Genomic DNA, 21,191 nt, shown 5'->3' on the forward strand with positions numbered 1-21,191 from the left:
CGCTCGTTGTAATTCGGCCTACCACAGTCGGGCGAGAGTGGGTGTTGATCGTAGAGACTGCAGCTTTGTGCTCGCTCGTCTAACGTAACACGGGTGCCGAGGCTTTCTCGTTCTTGCACGGCAGTTTTATGTCATTGAGTAGAACTGTGCAGAAGGCTTTTGTTCAGTGAGCCTACTGCGTTAAATTTGGGCTGATTCAAGGTATAGTGTAGTAGTAATTGTGAAAGAACGTGTGTGGGAAAAACAAGCTACAATGTCATGCTTGAAGGAACAAAGGCTGGTTTGTAGGGATGCCTATCTTTTTGGAGAATTCTATTAGTATTGGGACTGTTGCCACGGAGGGTGCACTATTAGATCTTTGTTCGTATATTTGGACACTCAGTATATCCAGGAGGGTTTGATTTTAAAGCAGTTCGGAAGGAGAAAGGGTGGAAGCACCGGCCGTGGTAGTTGACAGAGCGCTTCCACATGGTCTAGCAGAGAAATGGGAAGAGGCCGGCTTGCTCCTTCCTGGTCTTGGTTAGTGGTGCAAGGACTGGGCTGGGCTTGGTTTGAAGGCGTTTGCCGCTTCAGCCTTTGTATTAAAGAAGCCTGGGGAAAAGGGACACTTGGTGAGTCAGCTTGGAGAAGGATGGCCTTGCTTAAGTGATTGCATCGCGGCGTGCATTCTTGTTGTTTAACCTATGTCTGGGTCAGGTGGCTTACCGTTGTTCAGTATGTTGGTCGGATAGCAAGGTAGATGACTCCTTAAAAAAAGTTGGGTTGCTGAGTCATTCACCCCAGCCTGAGAGGTAATTAGGAACAGCTGGTGCAGATAGTCTCATCACATGCCTGCCCTGTGAAAGGCCAAGGAGCGCTCAGGAGAGGTTGCTTCAGAGGCTTGGAGCTGGGGTTGTCTGTGTTGATACAGGTAATCAGTGGGTGAGGTGCAAGTACTCTTAGGTAGTGGCCAAGGAGTGCTGAGGTGGTGTTTAAACACAGAGCAGCCTCGTGACCTACTACCTGAGAAGTTTGTGCTGGGGAGAGTTAAAACCAAGGAAGAAGTTTGCAGCCAGGAGTAACCTTATAACAGTATTGTAACAAAAATATTTACTATTCTTACTGTATTTAGTTTTTTGTTTTCTTTTTGTGGTTTGGTTGTTGTGGGGTTTATACATTTCAGAAAGTGAACTTAATTTGTTCTTGGTGAAGATTTCTTTAGGAGAGCACAAAAGGAGACTTCCTTTGGGTTTTCATGGCCCCTGGCTTTTCATGCCTTCACTGGTAGTTTCTGGTGGCAGAGATGAAGGTAGGGAGAATGGGAGTGGAATTAACAGGTGTCTTTGGGTCAAGTCTAGAAAGAGCTGTCTAATCAAAGGCAAACCATATGTATGTCTGTCTCATTGTCTTAGTTGTGGCGCTGGTGTCTTTATATCTTGGGTCATTACTTGTTGCTTTAAAAATGAGCACAGAACCCAAGCACACAGCCCACATTGCTGACAAAGTTTAGGAATGGGAAATGTGGAGTGGGGGGATCCGACCTATCTGTGGTCTAAAGAATGACTGATTCTTATTGATGGCAGTTTATTGAAAACATTTTGTACTGGGGAAAAAATGCTTTACATTTGGGATTAGAAAGGAGTAGAAATCATACATTTTTTAGGGATTAGGGTTTCTAAGGTGGATGCAGGATTATTCATTTGTAAGAAAATACTAAACCTTTGGTTTTTAAAACTTTACTTTTGTATAAAATGTAGACATTGATCTTCAAGATACAGGTTAACAGTAATACATGCACATTATGTAACATGGGTTTACACCCCCCTTTTTTCTGCTGGGAGCATAAAGACTTTGTTAACCACTGCCAATAACACTTTCAACAGCTGGAGTACTTTTTTTTTTTTTTTAAACTTCTGATTTCCTCTAGAAAGCTATCATTCTTTCAAAGTGTTCTTAATATTCATTTAATTTTTATTTCATATGTAGTTCTGTTCTTTTATGGTGTATTTTAAAGATTAGACACATGAGTGTAAATTTCTTATTGTGTTGTTGATGTAAAGAATGGAAATAACAAAAAAATACAGAGTTGCCCATTACTTATGATACTGTGTAGTTTGAATTTGAAGGCAAGCCGGGTGGTTGATTAATTTCATGGAAACGCCCTTAAGTGTAGTAATATGTAAAAAGGGGTAGCGGGACCACCGGAAGACAGTCTACACGTTGGAGCACAATTTGTATATAACACATTCTTCAAAAAATTACTCTGTCCTGTTATTCCTTGAAGTCTGCATTTTTGGGGGACCAAGTTTACAAGGGCTCCTTTAACAAAGATTAATAAAACTACACAGTCATCAGATCACTCGGGAAGTGGCATCCCCCAACCCCTCAAAAGAATGTTATTTATGCAGGAAATTAACCTTCTAGGCATGCTGGGCGATGGTTAGTATTTACCATTCTGTTAAATCTCATAGACCATATGCCTTCTGCACTCCTGTACTGTGAGAAATGTTGCTGAGAATAATGATTGCAAAGCCCTTTAAAATGACTCTTGTCAGAGATTCTTTTCTCAATGCTGATCTCTCCAAGACTTGTGTTTTAGGAACCATCTCTTCCTCCCAATTTTCTGATTAATGTTCTGTTAATGAGACAACTGCTTTAACCCTAAACTCACATTTCTTGAGGATTCTGCTAAATAGAGGGTGTATTTAATGTAGTGGAATGGATGACTTACAAAAGTATTTTGATTAAAAAAAATATGCTGACTAAGGTAATCTACTGAAGCCCAAGGTATGGATAATTTGAACATGGCTTGCCAGAATCCAGGCCCCTTGGAGAGGGTAAACATTTCATGATGGCAGATAAAATATAGACTTACGCCATCATGAAACTTGGCTTCTGGCTTAGGGCATGGCATTAATGGAACTGAAGTTGTGGGGTTGACAGAGAAGCAGTAAGTGAAGTCGTTTAAAGTGGGAGATCTGGATCTGGACTGCCGAAGTTCAAGTTCTCACTGTGTTACTTACCTGCTGTGAAGCCTTGAGCAGATTTCTTCACTTAGTTGTGCCTCCTTTCCTCATCTGTAAAATAGGGATGATAGTAATAGAATCTGTGTCATGGAAATTGTTTACAAATTAAGTGCATTAGTACTTGTTAAGTGGTTAGCACAGTGCTGGCTCCATATGAAACATCAAGACGTAGGAAAGGTTATTGTCTGTTCTTCAAAATCAGGGAAGTGCTTGGTTATACAGCGACCTTTTGCAGCCTCCTTGAGCTGCATTTCACCCAATGATCACAAGAAACACTGAGAAGAAGCATGGGGGTGTGCCACACGTGGCTGCTACTGGCAGAACAACTCAAGTGGTAAGTTAACTGATCAGTTAACAGAAGCATCTCAAACCCCCAACTTCTTAGGGCAAGGAACACAGGACATAGCCTTTTATTGAAGAAATCTAACAGTCTAAGCAAAATGCTCTAGTGACAGTTATTATCAGTTAATTGGAATTGGTTTTTGAAGAAATAAAATCACTTGTCACTCTGCATCTAATCTGTTCTTCACATGATAGTTGAGGACACTGTCTGACAAGGTTAGGAGCCTGTCCTCTCCCTTCCTACTTATTAACATCATGACAGAACTCATTTCTTGATTCTCAGTCCTGGCTTGTATGTTGTGACCATTTGGAATGTAAATTTACTTGTCAGTTACTTCTAAGGACTGTTTTTTTTTTTTTTTTAATGACATGCTTATGCTAATATAGAAAAATTATCCACAATAAACAGTGTATGTGTTTACCATATGGCTTCTTGCACCTGTTAGTAATTCACAAAGGTTGTGGCAAACATTTTGACCATCCTTTTGACTAGAGTGTAAGTTTCTTGATGAGATAAATGTCTCCTCTTTTATCTCTGTGAAACATTGAGTGTGCTATGGCCATGTTTGTTCAGTAAACTGTCAGGTGCTGCACTGGTGGTATACTATAAGTTAATTTTAGTTCTATGGTTTTGAAACTTGGGAATATTTGAGACTGAAGGAGAGAACAGTCTGTGTTGTACCTCTAAAGTTATTTTAAATGTGTGCTGAGTTGAAACTTGTGGTAGTTTAGAATTCTGCTTTCTGTTTCCATCATTGGTGTGAGGATTAAGGAAGCAGCTAGATTTAAATCATTCATTTAGTTCGTCTCCTGAGACAGAAAGAAAATTTGTCTTGTGGCTTCTTTTTACTTGTAATTGACTTAGAATTGGATTGAGCAAAATGTAATTTGGGTCCTTTAGATGTTAAACCTCTTGTACGACTGCTGAAACTTTCCTTTAATATGATCACTCCTCTAAAACAGATCCTTTGTTTTGTTTAGGATCAGGGACAGTTTAGAGAATATTAATAGGATTATAAAAATTGCCCCCAAGCAAACATAAGGAACAAAGAAATAGTGGTTGCCAGAATCTTGGTTGTTAATGAGTGTCATCGGAGCACAGCGGGCATGCGGTGAAGTTGGTGTGCACTGGTTCCTTTCTCAGCACTGGCACAATTTAGGAAATGTTACCTCAATGCAGCTGAAACTGTGTGCAAATCATGTCCTTTTAAAAATAAATTTAAGTTATTTTTCTAATGCCTTGAGAAACTTAATATTTAAAGGATATTTTTCTAAGAAAATAATTATTCCCAGCTTCTATCTGGTAAAGTAATTTTCACTCTTTGTATTTGTCATTTCTTAGGTTGGCTCAGAGTCATGGTGGACAGTTGCACTCCACTCCCCACTGGCTCCCCCCCGCCCCCATGTGGAATTACTCCAAAAAGTGTTTTGTATAGTGGGGCCATTTTTTTCAGTTCCTTTGTAGCATGGGTATTGGCAATATTCCACCTCCAAGGTTATAGACTAACTTGGTGTGGGTATGGGGAATGTCTTGTCTCCCTCTTCTGCTCTTTTTTTCCCCCCATTGATTTCTTCTCTTTACTGACTTGTCAGCCTCTAAGATTCCCAGGGGAGATGTTTTTGGCCTGAAGAGGTGAACTCTTAGGGCCTTGTTGAAGAAATGGGGAGACCCGTTCAATCAACTTCCTGTTTGCTAATATCTTCATATCTTTAATGCCTTATTCCTCCAAAATGTGCCAGTGCCTTTTGGAGGTCGGTTAAATAAGTGAGGAGAGTTACTTATCCATTAGAAAGTTTTCTCTAAAATATGTGGCTGTAAAAGATTTATTAGTCTTTCAGTAACTTTATTAGGTTATCTTTTTAGAATAAGTAGTTTTTGGTAAGGTCAGTACTTTCATTTGTGTGTATTTTGCACTGAAATATTATTTTATAAAATGTAAAGTGGTTGTAAATCTAGGCCCAAGGTGCTTCATTTTCAAAGTACCCAGTGTCTTTTGTGTCTCTTTTTCTGTGGACTATTCCTAGCATGGCTCAGGGCTCTCTCTCGATAGAATTTATTACTAAAATTAGAAGGAGAAGTAAGAGAAAAAAAAGCTATTGCCCTTTTAATCAGTTTTTCCACATTAGTAAGATATGTTTGAAATCGAAAAACATTTTGCCCAGCTGAACAAGGTTCTTTGCTTACATACCTTCATTCCCAGCTGTCATCCAGAGAAATCAAGGGAAATTCAGGTTAGGGATGAGTCTGTAGCTACTCTCAACTTTGCCTTCCTGTCTCTTTGTGGTAAAGGACTGTTGCAAGTATTATTCAAGCTCTAGATACATTTCTTTTTCTTCTTCTTCTTCTTCTTTTTTTTTTTTATTTTTTTATTTTTTAAGTGCTTTGCCTTTGAGGGCATGCCTGTGTCACTGGCCTAGTTTGCTGTCTGTTGCAGACTCCAACAAGAAGGCTGGGACACCTTTCCCTCCCCGGAGCAGGTGGGCAGCAGTGCTCCCATTGGCAGAGTCGCTGGGATACACGCACACCTCCCTGCCATTGGTTCTCAGGTACAGTGTGGAACCATCCTCCCTTCTTCTATTGAGTTAACTTTGACCAGCTCTCTGATCCCTGGAGAGTAAAGAATAATGTGTGTTTTCAAGTTTCAAGGCACTTTGGTCTCTTACCTTCCTGTGCATGCTGTACTTCTCCCCCAACTTACACACAAACCCACATTCAACGTTTGGTGTGTGTAGATAGTAGGGCTGTTAAACTCATTTCAGCATTTGTGGTCTGCCTACATGTTAGGCATTGGGTTTACAATTTGATTTATTAAGCAAGTATTTATGCCTTTGTATGCTAGGAACTTTTCTAGATGTTGGCCGTACAGAATTTCTCAGAAGTGACAATCTGACAGGCAAACCTAAATTACCATACCATGTGTTAGTGCTAAAATAGCAGCGGGTAGAATATGCCTTGAAGCCATAGGATATGAGAAGCTTAAGTCTTGGGAAATTAGGAAAGCCTTGGAAATGTCAGTGATGAATACATAGTTTAGTGGAGGAAGCAGCTTGTTTTGACAACACTTTTGAGCAGCCTAACGATGAAGAATAGAGAAGAGAGAGAGATTTTAGTAGGGAGAGGTTGGATCAGGAAGGTTGTGTGTCTGTATGTATTTAAGATTAAGTCAGTGGGAAAAGGTTGAAAATGCAGGCTATGTCTTTATTTTGTCCATGGCTAATTCCTCTTATGGTTGTAAGATGACTGCCACAAGTTCAAGTGTCACAAGTAAATATGACTCAGTTTCTTGGAAGAACACTTTTTTTGTGATTATACATTGAAAAGTAGCTATCTGAGGAGGGTTCAGTATGAAGTCTACAGCTTAGAGATGTTAATTTTGACTCCCAAGTTAACATAAGTAACAATAAATAGATTTAAAAATTGTAGTTTTAGCTAGTGTACTGAGATACCTAGCACTATAGTGGCTATCGGGTTAGTGGATAAGGTTATTTTTAAATAAAGCATTTCAATTTAATATCTCTACTAAAATTTAAAAGTTTCAAATTTGTGATTAGTGCAGTATTCTAGTTGTTCTACTGTAACTGCTGCCTTATTTAAAATTGTTACTTAACATTTTTTCCTCTTTGTCTTTTTTTTTTTTTTGACTCAAATTTATTATGAGTTGGAGCAAGAAGGTGTTTAAAGAATAGTTGGGAATTTGAAGGGCACCGTTTTGGTGGTTTGTTTGCTTTTTCAGTTACTTTGCATATTACATTTGTCAGCTCTTAGACCTGCAGGGGGTCATTCTCACCTAGATTCAGTTTTAGGGCTTTCACTTCCTCTGGGCAGTCAGAAATAAATAATGTGGATCACGGTTATGCTTTTTACGGTTTGAAAACAAAATGGACATATGAAGAACGTTTAATATTTCATTATGGATGTAGGACATGAACACTTAATATTATGTATTGAAAGTAGCATTTAGTGAACTATCTCCAGTCTATCAGTCTTTTAATTTTCCATATGTAGTTGGGTATAACTACAGACTTTGATTTGAGTTCAGCGTAGTTTAGTGTCAGATTCTGTTTAGTGATCTATGAGATTGTTTATATAATCCAAGAAGTGTTCATCAGAAATTAACTAAATATAAGGCAAAAAATTTCTCTTAAATGCCCCTTCAGTCTGTCTGACGTTCTCATCACACACAGAGGATGCTTGAGGCATTTCCCTCTATCCTTCGTTTTTACATCCTCCTCACCTTTACCCTCGCCCCCAACACAACCTGCAATTTAGGTCCTGTAACATGAATTGAAATGTAGTATCTGGACCTAGGGCACAAGACTTTTTAACCTCTAAAGTTAACTGACCCTCTCAGGGCTTCAGTTTCCTCATCTGTAGCAGAAGTGGGGGAGTGGGTTGTATTGAACAAATGTGCTCTTTTAGTTAGAAAAATCTTTAGGCCTGTGAAATTACCAATTATCCTGAACAGACTTGGATAATTTTAATATTTTCCTTTTATCTCATTGAGATCTTTATTAGGCTAGGTTCAGGAATCTCTGTATTTTGTAGCTTAACTCTGAGTTTGTGGACCCTTTTAAAATGCAGTTTTCTTTTGGTCACTTGCATAAAGATGGCAGTAGTAGCGCTAAAATATTAATGATGTTATGCCAGGCACTGTGCTGTTAAACGCACCAAACCATTTAATCCTTAGAGTAAGTGTTGATGGTGTTATCCTTACGGGGAACCTGCGAGGTCAGATATCTTACAGAAGACCGCACAGTTGGTAATATCTGCAAAGCCTTCTGTTCTTTCCAGTATCATGCTGCTGGTGTTAAAATAACCTGAAATTGACTTTTTTGGCATTTCCTAATTCTGTGTATTTGTTTAGCATTTCATCCTTTTTAAAGGGCTTTGTAACACAAGTAGGGCCAGGACTCCCTCCTTAAGTCTCAAGGATGCACATTGCCCTTGTTCATAGAGCTGGACCTGACTCGATGGGTCTTTTCTCCTTATTTTCCTGTAATAGGGTTTTCTTTTTCTGCATCAAAGCATTTTTTTTAACATTTTTTATTGATTTATAATCATTTTACAATGTTGTGTCAAATTCCAGTGTAGAGCACAATTTTTCAGTTACACATGAACACATATATATTCATTGTCACATTTTTTTCTCTGTGGGCTGCCATAAGATCTTGTGTATATTTTCCTGTGCTATACAGTATACTCTTGTTTATCTATTCTACAATTTTAAAATCCCGCCTATCCCTTCCCACCCTCCAACCCCTTGGCAGCCACAAATTTGTATTCTATGTCTGTGAGTCTATTTCTGTTTTGTATTTATGCTTTGTTTTTTTGTTTTTGTTTTTGTTTTTTAGATTCCACATATGAGCGATCTCATATGGTATTTTTCTTTCTCTTTCTGGCTTATTTTACTTAGAATGACATTCTGCAGGACCATCCATGTAGCTGCAAATGGCATTATGTTGTTGGTATTTATGGCTGAATAGTATTTAAAGCATATTTTTATTTTAAATTTCTGTAAAGTTTAATTTATTCTTTTGTGACCACTGTGAAGATACCAGTGGAAGCTACTGTGTTTTAGAGTTGCCCATGAATTTTCCAGGTAGTGAAACCAATATCCACTGATGACTGGAGAAAATACCTATTATAAAGGAGGAAAAAAGTAGTTGATATTCCTTGGAAACCTTCAAGACAACCCAAATAAATGTGAACTATATATATATATTTGATTTATGGTTTGTTGTGTGAGCATTCTTCTGATTATAAAGTGACATGGGTTTATGGTTAAGAATTTGAATGCAGAAACAAATCAAAATTACTTAGATGTAACCATTGTTAGTATTTTGATATATATCCTAACTGGAGGTGGGGGAACCAAGGTTTCTGGACATGTTAAATGTGAGATACCTGTTAGACGTACAGGTAGTAATTTGAGTATGCGGTTGGACACAGGAGTACGAAGTTCAGAAGAGTGGTCGAGATTACACAGATATAAATAAGACAGTGTACAGCAAGTCCACGAGTGATTGTGTCCTCCTCGTGGGTGTGGATGAGTTCACGTTGGGAGTGTGTGCAAAGAGGAGGGAAGATCTGAACACCAGGCCCTGGCTCTCCAGCATTTAGACGTTTGGAGGAGACGGAAGATCCACCTCATCGACGCATGGCTGCTGAGGACCTGGTAAATCAGAAGACTGTGGTATCCAGGAAAGCTAGTGAAGAAAGGATTTCAGAGAGGGTGTGATCACCTGTTGAGTGTTACTGAAGCTTTGCCACTTGGCAGTGTGGAGGCCACTGACCTCACTAAGTGACTCCCATGGATGGAGGGGAAAGGGCCTGCGTTTAGTGGGCTTAGATGAAATTAGGAAGAGAGGAAAGTGGAGAGCTGTGAATATAAATGGCTCTTTTGGGGAGTTCTCATACAAAGTGGAGCAGGAAATTCTACTGTAGATTGAAGGGTATGGGGAAGGGTAAGGAAATTTTATTTTAAGAGAAGAGCCATTACAGTATTTTTGTACAATAATGGGAATGTTGCCTGTTCTTCTTTTTTTTTTTTTTTTTTTTTTCATATTTTCCTTGGTGAGATTTTGCAGAAGTTTGTCAGTTTTATTGGCCTTCTCAAAGAATCAGCTCATGGTTTAATTCATCAGTTCTATCAGAAGCTAATGCAAAATTTTATTATGTGAGTGGTTTTCTTGATGGAAGTACAGTAGATTTCATCAGATTCTGGAAGTTGGAGAGCCAGTGCCCTAGTTTGGCAGTTCAATTTGTTTCTTTAGAAGATACACTTAAGACGTTTTTAAAGAATCTGTTTGAGTTGATTCCTCTGTCAGTATAGGAGGGAGGGTATAACTCAGTGGTAGAGAGTATACTTAGCATGCATAAGCTCCTGGGTTCAATCCCCAGTGCTTCCATTAAAAAAGTAATAATAATAATCAATAAATAAACCTAATTACCACGCCAAATGAAACAAACAAAAATGAAATAAAAAGTAAATACATAAAAATTAAAAATTGATATCTTTGTCAATATAAACTGTTAAATAGTATGAATAACGTTGTTCCCAAACAAGAATAAATCTTACTATATTTTTCTATCCTTTCTATCTCCTAGTTTTGTCAAAATAATCTAAGAGTTTAAAGACTGATTTTTCTATCAATTTTTTTCCATTTGAAGAATCTTTTAAAAGTTTCATTAAGACTCATAGCCAAGTTATCAACAGTTTAGACTTAACCGAGTTTTACTATTTTTTTGTTTAGTACCTATTTAAACATCTTTAAAGTTTGTTTTGACAAAGTATTGCATGTTCTTGGTTTAAAAAATAGATTTATCATAACACAACCTCATCTGTTGCACCCCACCCAACCCCTAATACTACTTCAGATATATTTATCTTTACCCATTTCTGTTATTTAATTTTTCTAGTGGTTTCTTCTGTGTCTCTAAGATGTTTATCCCTCGGTTTATTTATGAACCTAAGGTGTTATCTGTTTCCATAGCTATTGATTTTGTTTACTTCTACCATCTCCTTACCTGTATTTACAATCATTCCATTTCTGTTCCTGGTCACTGCTACAACTCCCATTTTTTTTTTTTTAATTTGGTCTCATTAATATAATTAGTATTTTTGACTCTGTACATTATAAGTCATATAAAAATATTACCTTTCATTTCTCTCTGATTCCTTCTCTCAGCTTGTCATTTTTATTTTGTCAAGGTTCATAATTATACTTTATTTTATAACTGTAATTAAGTCTTCCATTATTTGTCCTGAAAGTTGAAAACCAGGTAAGAGTGTTCATGTTATTATACCTGTGTCAATATTGGGCACTGGAGAGCTAAGTAACATGCTGTTACACTTCTTACCTTACAGTTCCGTGTCACCCAAAAACATTTCTAACATCAAATTCAAATAATAGCAATTACTGAGACTCATTACTGTCCTGAGCATTATGTGTATTATTTCATTTGATCCTCCCAGTAAAAAGTAGGAGTCTTTCCCCTTAATCATTTAAAAAAAAAAAAAAAGAAAAAGAGGAGGTAATTCACTAATTCACTCTTTATGGGAATTTTGGAGAATTTTCTTTTTTTTTTTTTCACTTTGAGTTTCTTGTAGGAGACCTAAGTTAACTGGGTAGTAACTACTGTACCTCCCTTTCTGCCCATCAGTTGCTCAACTTAGAAAGCCTACAGTTAACATCATATTTCATGGAATAGAGAATTTGAGATTTGCAGATACTAACTACTATATGTAAATAGATAAACAACAAGTTTATACTCTATAGCACAGGGAACTGTATTCAATAACCTGGTAGTAACTTATGATGAAAAAGAATATGAAAACGAATATATGTATGTTCCTATATGACTGAAGTATTGTGCTGTATACCAGAAATTGGCACAACATTGTAAACTGACTATACTTCAATAAAAATATGTTTAAAAAAAGCAAAACAATAAAAAAGAAAAATCATTTCATGGTGAAATATTGAACACTTTCCTTACAAGGGAATAAAGCAAGGATGCCCTCTCTCACCACTCTCACAATTCAATCAGCAGTAAGGTGGAAAAAGAAATAAGAGTAAAGATGGGTAAGAAGTAAAACTGTTTTTGCAGATGACATGATTGTGTACATAGAAAAATCCTAAGGAATCTACAGAGCAACTATCAGAACTAATAAGTGCATTAAGTAAGGTTACAGAGAATTCCAGGTAAATATGAAAAAAAATCAATTTTGTGTTTACATAGTAGCAGCAGAAAAACCAGAAAATGAAGTTTAACAAACAAGTTCATTTATAGTAACTACCAAAAAACCCACACAATACTTAGGAATAAATTTAACGAAAGATATGCAAGACCTCTTTACTAAAAACATCTGAATAATGCTAAGAGGAACTAAGACCTAAATAAATGGGGAGATAGTGCTGAGTTCATGCATCAGAAGACATAGTTTGTTAAGATATTAAGATATCGGTTCTCCTAGAATTGCTATATAGATTTATTGTTATCCTAATCAAGATTCTACTGGCTCTTACAACTTAATAATAAGAAAACAACCCACTTAAAAATAAACAGAAGAATTGAACAGGAGTTTCACAAAATAAGATATACAAATGGCCAATTAGCATATACAGAGATGCTCAACATCATTAGCCATCAAGAATGCAAACTAAAACCACAGTGAAGTACCACTGTTTGTTTATTTATTCGGGTTAGCGAAGATGAAAAAGACTGACAATATCAAGGTTGGTGAGAAATGTGGAGCAAATGGAGTTGTCATATATTGCTGGTAGCAGTGAAGGTGATACAGTTACTTTGGACAAGTGTTTAGCAATTTCTAAGAAGATAAACATGAACCTACTGTATCACTTAGGTTTTCTACTCCTGGGTATTTCATTACCCAGGAGAAATGAAGTTTATGTCTATGCAGATGTTCATTGAAGCTTTATTACAATAGTCCCAAATGGAAAATAATGCAGTTGTCCATCTTTATTACAATAAATAGTTCATCAACAGACAAATGGATAAACAAATAGTGGTACATCCACACAATGGCATAGTTTTAAGCAATAAAACCCCAGACATCTGATGTATGCAACCTGATTGTCATTAAGTTGCGTGACAAATGTGAAACCAAAGTACATGATGTGTGATTCCATTTATGTGAAAGTTGTAGAAAATGCATGCTGATTGAGAGTGACCTAAAGCAAATCATTGGTTACCTGGAGCCAGGGGAACAGGGCAAGAGAGACCTCAAAGGGGCATTGGAATTTTGAGGAGTGATGGAAATTTATCTTGATTGTGGTAATGGTTTCATTCACATATTCAGGTGTCAAAACTCATTGAATTTTATACTTTAAATAATGTAATTCATTCTATTTAAATCATACCTCAAAATTAATAAATAAGATAATGACTGACAAGTCCATAATATTCAGTAAACTATTGGTATGAGCCAATTGTGGTTGCTAGCTCGTATTTTCATAACATAGTCATATTCCATTGAGATGTAACAGCCCTTTAAGAGCCAGGTAGCTGCCAAATATGTTAAATAAATAAAATACTTCATTGTTTCTTAAATTCTTTGTAGTAAGAAAGTGTAACAGTGGAATCTGTTATTCTTGTTTTGGTTCTGGAGCTTGGATCTCCTGTGTTTCTTCTTTCTTTCCTTTATTCCCTTCCAAGCTATTTTAAACTTATTACCCAGAATGAACAAATTTGGATTTGTTAATTTGGGAAGTTAAAAAAAACAAAACAAAACTTTGTTTTGGATCTCTTGGTGAATCTGTAAACAATTTCTTCAAACTTCCCTAAACATTAAAACTTCTCTCTTCCAAGTACAACTTTAGCTTCATAATTTCAGATATGGAATTAGATCAAGTAAATATAACGAAAGATCCATGATTACATATATAACTTTTAATAATAGGTAAAGTAAATGGGAAAAAGAAATCCAGTTTTCCCTGTGTGGAGACTCACATATGTTGTAATAATCATGAGTTGCAAAAATTGTAGTGCTTCCCCCAGCCCTCCACCTCCATTGTTAAAAAGCTGTAACATCTTTAGTTACATAAACATAGATTTGCCAGGTCGTTTTTCCATATATCACCGTAAAAGTCCTTAAACACAATGTTTTTGGTGCTGCTTGCTGTAGCACCAGTGCTGCTTATGTTAATTCAAACTTTTGTTGTTTTCTGTTTTCATTCAGCTTTTTTTTTTGGTCTGTGCATCCATGTTCCTTATTCAGTCATACTCAAAAATTTTTTTTCATAAGACTGAGAGAAGCTTGTTTAGAAAATGTGATTATCAGATACAGTGTTTAAACAACTGTGATATTTAAGGTCTGTAAATGGTTAAAGAAAATAGCAAGTCTTGGTCGCTGAGTTATTCTTACTGGCTTTTCCTGGCAGGTGAGTCAGTTCTTAGAACATTGGAAGAATGCTGACTTAAGTTATTGCCTCTGTTTTCAATTCCCACAGATTTTTTTTTTTTTGGATGTTTAGATTCTTTCAGAATTGGGAATGGTAACAAGAAAAACCCTATCTGTAAAAAGATTCTGCCCTGTGGGCATCTCTACCTTAAATTAAAAACAAAAACAAAAACAAAAAACAATTTTTTTAAAAGGCCCTTAAAACACAAAAGACTAAAGATATAAACACATGCTACTGTTGGGTCTTTGCCATCCACTTGAAAAGTAGAAGATAATGCTCACCTAATTTCAGGACACTTAAACTCTGGGTTATCTTAGGTATATTGTAACAGGATCTGGCTTATAAGATTTTGAAGCTAAGGAGGGAGCCAAGAAGGGTGACATGATATGAGGAATTTTCCTGTCTTCTGAGCCACTGAAAACCCTGCCCTGAAATGGGATGGGGCAAAAGTAATTGACAGGGTGATGGAGGTGTTGGCAGTCAGAAGCAGTAAGGAGAAAAAGGCAGAAATTCCAAAAGGCCACTAGAAAGAAGGGGAAGACAAGTTCTGAGGAACTCAACCAGACTGCAGGTGGAGGGCACGCTTTAATATAAAGGCCATGACTTTTGTGCCATTTCTGATGTCCAGGGTCACAGATCGCTCACACCCAACCATACACACACACACACACACACACACACACACACACCCTTGGCTAACAGAACTGTTTTGAAAATAGTTGTTCTCATTAATAGACAACTATGGTTAAATGAGAATTGACCAGAAAGTAGTTTTTCATTTGAAGTCTTACTGCAAATACCTTCAGGAATGTCCACATTTCTGTGTACATTGGTAATAATGATCATTGTCATCTCTTTCACCCCAAAGTGTCATTTTCATTTTGAACATCTCTAGGTTACGTTCTTCTTGAATATAGGGACTGTCTTTTGTTTGTGTCTTTGTGGCACCTAGGCTTTTGTGTGGTGCGGGTAGGCAGTTGTAGAAAGAGCGCTTGTTGTTGTTCAGTGAAGATAAAGAATGTTTGGATGATACTCTTTTCCTTTTAAACTAGTCCTTGGTGTTAGATTACTCTGTGTGTCTTTTTTACATTGAGAGTTAAAAAGCAACAAAGTCCTGTGAGACTTAGGTGAGTATAATTCCAGCTCTTTGGTACCCATGGAACTCCATCCTCATTCTGAATTTCTGTTACGAAGAATTGTAGGTCTGGCTCGAATATTCACCTCATGATTTTAAGTTTTTTTTTTTTTTTTATAAATTATCCTTAAAATTATTAAAATATGATAAAGCCACCATATCTTGTTTCATTTTTTAAAAAATGATTTTGAAACCAAAAACATCAAGTTTTTTAGACATCAAGTGTATTAAAACTTAAGTTGTGTATATTGGACAGAGAGCAGAAGTTATTTCCAAACTGAGGTGCAGGAAGCTTTAAAATGCCTGTTCATCCTTTATCAGCATTACTGAATGAATCAGCAATTTGCTTAGGTCAGTGAACCTTTGTTTTGAATTATGACAATAGTTTCTGTTTCCAAGAATATAGAAAAAATTCAGGTGTAACACGGGAATCTAAATTTGGTGTTAATAAATTAACAGAATTTTAGGTATGGAAGGCTCCGTGGGAGTGTCATATGTTACTTTTTAGGTTTGAGAAATGTTAGAAGGTGACTGAGATACTAGAAGGTTGTGTCCCATTCTTACTGACTTAGTCATCACTTAATGTGATTTGATCAAAATGGACTACTGACCATTTAGACGGTTTTCAGAATTAGGAAAACTGAATTTCAGAATTACCTTCTGTAGTGCTCTGTGCTAATGAGGTCAGGGTTGAGTGGTTGTATTGGCTGTGTTGATAGTTGTCAACCTTTGCTCTTCTCTGGCCACTTGCCCTGCAGGTGTTTCTAGGTCCCAGAGCTGGGCTCCCTTTTGCTCCTGCTGACTCTGGAAAAGCTAACCAAGAACTGTTCTCTGAGTACTTGGCTCAGTGGCATTGTTTCCTTGTATATTGAAATAGCTGACTGTGCTGTGTTTGGAAGAAGATGTAGATGATCTGGGTTTTAGATTTATACTAAAAATCCCAAGTCATTCATTCAGAAGCAAGTACCTCCATTAGGGCAGGTCCTCTGTTATACGCTTGAGCTGTGGCAGAGAACAAGCCAGGAAAGGTTTTGACATTTAAGCGAAACCTAAAAGGTGAGGAGTTAGCTAGCTGAAGAGTAGAAGTCCAGAGACTGGGTGCAGCATGTGCAATGGTCCTGAGGTCAGAAGGACCTTAATGCCTGTGGGGCAGGAAGGAAGGATGGCCAGGCTGGAGAACAAGAGAGGGAGACAGAGGCTTTAGAGGAGGCTGGGTTAAAAGATAGAAAACATGCCCATTACAGGTCTGGAGGACATGCTAAGGATTTAGAATTAATCATAAGAAATTCAGAATTTATTGTGGGGTTTTTAGCAAGAGACATAACTTTGATATAGGGGAATGAATTGGAAGGGACCAAAAGGGGCTTGAAGGGAATCAGGCTTTTGTTATTTTTATCGTCGTCATCATTAATAGCAGCTAATATTTATTACTTCTTTGTTATGGGGCAGAGACTTTGCTCAACCATTTACCCTTACTGTCTCATGTCGACCTCAACAACCCCAGCGAGGTGCTCTTATTATCCTTGTTTTACAGATGAGAAAACCAAGACCCAACCCAGTGAGGTTAAACAGGTTGCCAGGATCATATAGCTAGTAGGTGGCAAAGGTGGGATTTGAATCTGGGCACTGTATGATTCTGGACCCTGTTCTGTTAGCCAGTGGGCTTGTGTTTTCAGTATATGAGGTGATGGGCCACTATTGATTCTTGAAATTGAGTGGATCGCAACTGGAATTTTTTTTTTTTTAAATGGAACAGAGTAGAAATTAGAGTACTTTGCACTAGTAAGGTAAAATGTTGACAGGTGAAACTTTGTTTCTCTCTTTGTTTTATGTAGCTGTATTTGTACACATGTGAGCTTGTAAGCCATTGCAAGAGGCTAAGTAGCATTTGTCCAGGCTAGAGCCAGTGGTGGCTTAGACTAGAAGTGTAGCCGTGCAGATGGAGAGAAGTGGGTCTTAGTTGTAAGAGGCAGAGGCACCAGGTCTCGATAAGAAATTGGATCTGGGGCCAAGTGTGGGAGATGTCAGGGGTGAGTCCCGGGTTTCTGGTGGGAGCAAGATCAGTCCACTCTAAGGGAGACTGACCCTTCCTAGAGCGGTCCTCCCAGGTGGCTGTTCTACCACCGAATTATCTAGCATCTCTCGGCTGCAGCTGATGGGACTTGGGGTTGGCATGCATATGACTCAAATCTGTAAGCTGGCCATGAATTTAGGAGACAACTTGTCATCCAAACTGCCTAAACAGAGGGGTTGAGCCAAGAATAAATTCTCTCTTAAATTTGAGGTGAGCAGTGAGCAAACTGGTGGCAGCAGATCGCACGAACCTATGTGGGCGAACAGCAGCTCTGGAGTGATGGTATGGCAACTGGTCTTTTTTTGTATTATGTAAACATATCGCTCCATTTATTTAGGTGTTCTTCAGTGTCTTTCAATACAGTTTTTTTAAATTGAGGTAAAATTGGTACATTAACATCATATAACTTTCAGGTGTACACCAGTATAATTCTACATCTGTGTGCATTACAAAGTGATTACCACCTGTCACTATCCATGCATTTGACCCCTTTCACTCATTTTGCCCACTCCTGACCCCATTCGCTTCTGGTAACCACCAGTCTGTTCTCTGTATGTATGAATTTTGTTCTGTTTGTTTTGTTTCCTTTTAGACTCCACGTATGAATGAGAGCGTACGGAATCTGTCTTTCTCCACCTGACTTATTTCACTTAACATTATGCCCTCAAGGTCCATCCGTGTTGTCGTAAATGGCAAGATTTCTTTCTTTCTTTTTTTTTTTTTTTAATGGCTGAGTAGGATTCTGTTGTGTATACATATCACATCTTCTTTCATTCATTCATCCACTGCAGGACATTTGTGTTGTTTCCATATCTTGGCTGTTGTAAATAATGCTACAATGAACATAGGGTGTGTATATCTTTTCAAATTAGTGTTTTTGTATTCTTTGGATAAACACCCAGAAGTGTTAATGATTTGATCATATGGTAGTTCTGTTCTTAGTTTTTTGAGGATTCTTCCCATTGTTTTCCATAGTGGCTTCACCAATTTACATTCCCACCAACAGTGGACGAGGGTAAGATTGGTATGGTTTTAAGGGTGGGCAAGGCAGATGCCAGGAGAGAATAGAAGGCCAGGGACTTGGATGCAGGGACAGAGCAAGGCAGGTGGTCAGCTGTTGAGTCTGGCGTGGCTGGAGGGTGTCTGGTCTTAGGGAAGGTGGAGGACAGTGGTCTGTGTGGCACCCCCCACACAAGGCACGTATTTCTTTGAATGGTGGTTCCTCCCCACTATTCCTAACACCAGTTCCTTGTGTTGATAACTGAAATATTAAGACTGACTGCCAAAGGGAATTTGCTGCTCTTTCATATGGGTGCAAACCCAAAGTTGAGTTAGTCCTAGTGCATGATTTTGGAGTGGCCATGATTTCAGGTGGTATGCTGAATCAGGAAATGATAGGTTGTGATTCTTAACCCTGGGTAGAGTTTAACCACAGAGTGAGAGATTTTATTTTCGTTGACTGTTTCTGAGGAACTCAGCTATAATGAGCACCTTAAAAATAAACACATAAGTAGAATAGAATTCATAGATGCATACCACGTGTCTGTGACTATAACACCCTGTCTCTGAGGTGGAATTCACCCGTGATCTGGGCCTGGTCTGTCTGAATGTTAGTAGTTCCTGTTTCTCCTTTCATTTTTGTTTGGAGTGTAGTGAATCTGAAAACAGTAACATTTATTCAGTCACCGAACATTTGAGGACCTTCACATTTCAGGCAGTGAGTAAGGTGTCAGAAGAACAGAAGTGACACAGGGATGACCTCTGAAGCTGTGAGGAGCTTCTCAGCCTCCCTCATCGTGATTGCCATGCCCTGGTGGGTCTGCATGTACCCGGGGGTGCTCACTGCTGGCCATTGTGGTTTGGGAGAAAATACTAGAACTTCTCTTTTTAGCCTCTGACTTTCAGCCTCTGTGTTTTGTAATGTATGTAATATGTAAGACTAGTACATGTCTGAAATATGTAGACAAACATGCAGACGTTGGGGCTGCCTTTTTTTGTCAGTAGTGTGTATCTGATCAAAAAATGTTTGGAGGCTACTATATGTTTGTATGCATTTTTAAAAATAGACATTTTGGATAACTTTCTCTTAGGTTTTAACATTTTGAGAAAACCAAGAGTTTCTACCTGTGACAAACCTTGTTCTTAATGATGGAGTAGTCATACTTGTAGCCTACGTTTTGTAGTGTAAAGTAAGACTTGTGATGTAAAACGAGACTTATCACTAAGATCTGGCCTGGCACATTTGAGTCTGTCAAGGAAGTCATTTTCTTCTTGTTGGAGGAACTTTACCGTTTGTAGAATGTGTCCCTTGTTCTGAAGCAGCAAGGCCTCCGACCAGCTGCCAGAAGTTGGGGAATAGGGCATGGAGAATGGTGGGGTGCCGTATGCCAGTTGCCCTGCTCAACCCCATCCCGAAGTGTGACCTCTGGTGACCTATACACATGCCCATTAACATCTTATAGTGCCCAGGATGGGGATGCCACCCAGAAATTTCTCAGCCCCCATCTCTTTGCTCATTAGAGGTGAATTTCTCAGTATGGTGTGTCTCATTTTCAGAGAGCCATGAAGTCCTTGCTTCAACAAGGTCTTCCCTCCTTCACCCTCCCTCTTTACCAAGAACCTTTTTTCCCTAAAATTAGAAAAACTGCTCTGAAGAATCCATTTTAAATCAGGTAAACTGAATAAATACTTCCAGGTGCTCTATTTTTTAAAATTTATTTTTATTAATTTTTTTTTCCTCTTCCCTTTTTTTTAATTGAAGTGTAGTCAGTTTACAATGTTGTATTCATTTCTGGTGTACAACGTAGTGACATAGTCATACATACATACATACATATATGTTCCTTTTCATATTATTTTTCATTATAGGCCATTACAAGTTATTGAATATGTTCCCTGTGCTATAAAGTAAGACCTTGTTTATCTATTTTATATGCAGTAGGACCTTGTCGTTTATCTATTTTATATACAGTAGTTAGTATCTACAAATCTATTTTCTATACGGTAGTTAGTATCTACAAATGTTTCTGGGCTCTCTAGAGGCCTGTTTTCAGTTCTGTCTTAGTGGTGAGTATTTTAATTTATATTTGCCAGTGTCACGTTTTATAAGCCTATTCCCCAAAGTTTTCTGTGAGTGAACCCTGGCCTGTGTCTTCGCAGGGTTGATGACACGCAGAAGCATGCTCTCTCGGACCTCCCCGGCGCCACCTGCCACGCAGAATGTCGCTGAGTGAGACCGCGGTGTTCGCGTACGAGTCCTCGGTGCACAGCGCCCACTTGCTGCTCAGCCTGGACGAGCAGCGCCGCAAGGACGTGCTGTGCGACGTCACGGTAGTGGTGGAGGGCCGGCCCTTCCGCGCCCACCGCGCCGTGCTGGCCGCCTGCAGCGGCTACTTCCACTCCAGGCTCGCGGGCCAGGGCCAGGGCCAGGAGGACGCCGGGCTGCGCATCACTCTGCCCGAAGAGGTGGGAGAGGGTGCCGCGATTCCAGTTCAATCTGAGTTACATCTCTTGCGGTTAATCAGTATTCTAAAGATAAAACGCGGTCTCCTTGTCATCAGGCTGAAAAGTTCCCGGGTTCTGCATCAGCACATTTCTTTAACTTTCTTCATAGGCATGATGGGTATGATGGATTACGGGTAAAATGATTCACTTTGGATGTTAGTTAACAGTATTGATGAGCAATTGAATATCTTGACCCCTTGTTAGA

At 38.4% G+C, this 21,191-nt stretch overlaps 1 protein-coding gene across 6 annotated transcripts in view; it reads left to right on the plus strand.

The window, feature by feature from the left end:
• BACH1 (BTB domain and CNC homolog 1) overlaps positions 1-21,191 on the plus strand; it is a 41,318-nt gene that overhangs the window by 780 nt on the left and 19,347 nt on the right. The window contains exons 1-3 of one of the 6 annotated variants that reach the window (XM_010977373.3): positions 1,902-3,339; positions 5,783-5,894; positions 20,642-20,947. In XM_010977373.3, coding sequence (XP_010975675.2) covers positions 20,702-20,947 — 246 coding nt within the window. In that variant the 5' untranslated portion in view covers positions 1,902-3,339; positions 5,783-5,894; positions 20,642-20,701. Of the gene's footprint in view, positions 1-1,901; positions 3,340-3,718; positions 5,895-19,062; positions 19,296-20,641; positions 20,948-21,191 lie in introns of those variants that run through there. The other 5 variants (XM_031458508.2, XM_010977374.3, XM_064496712.1 and 2 more) reach the window with 5 other exon arrangements.

The sequence above is a fragment of the Camelus dromedarius genome, chromosome 2 (genome assembly GCF_036321535.1).
Source record: "Camelus dromedarius isolate mCamDro1 chromosome 2, mCamDro1.pat, whole genome shotgun sequence".
NCBI classification, from domain to species: Eukaryota; Metazoa; Chordata; class Mammalia; order Artiodactyla; family Camelidae; genus Camelus; species Camelus dromedarius.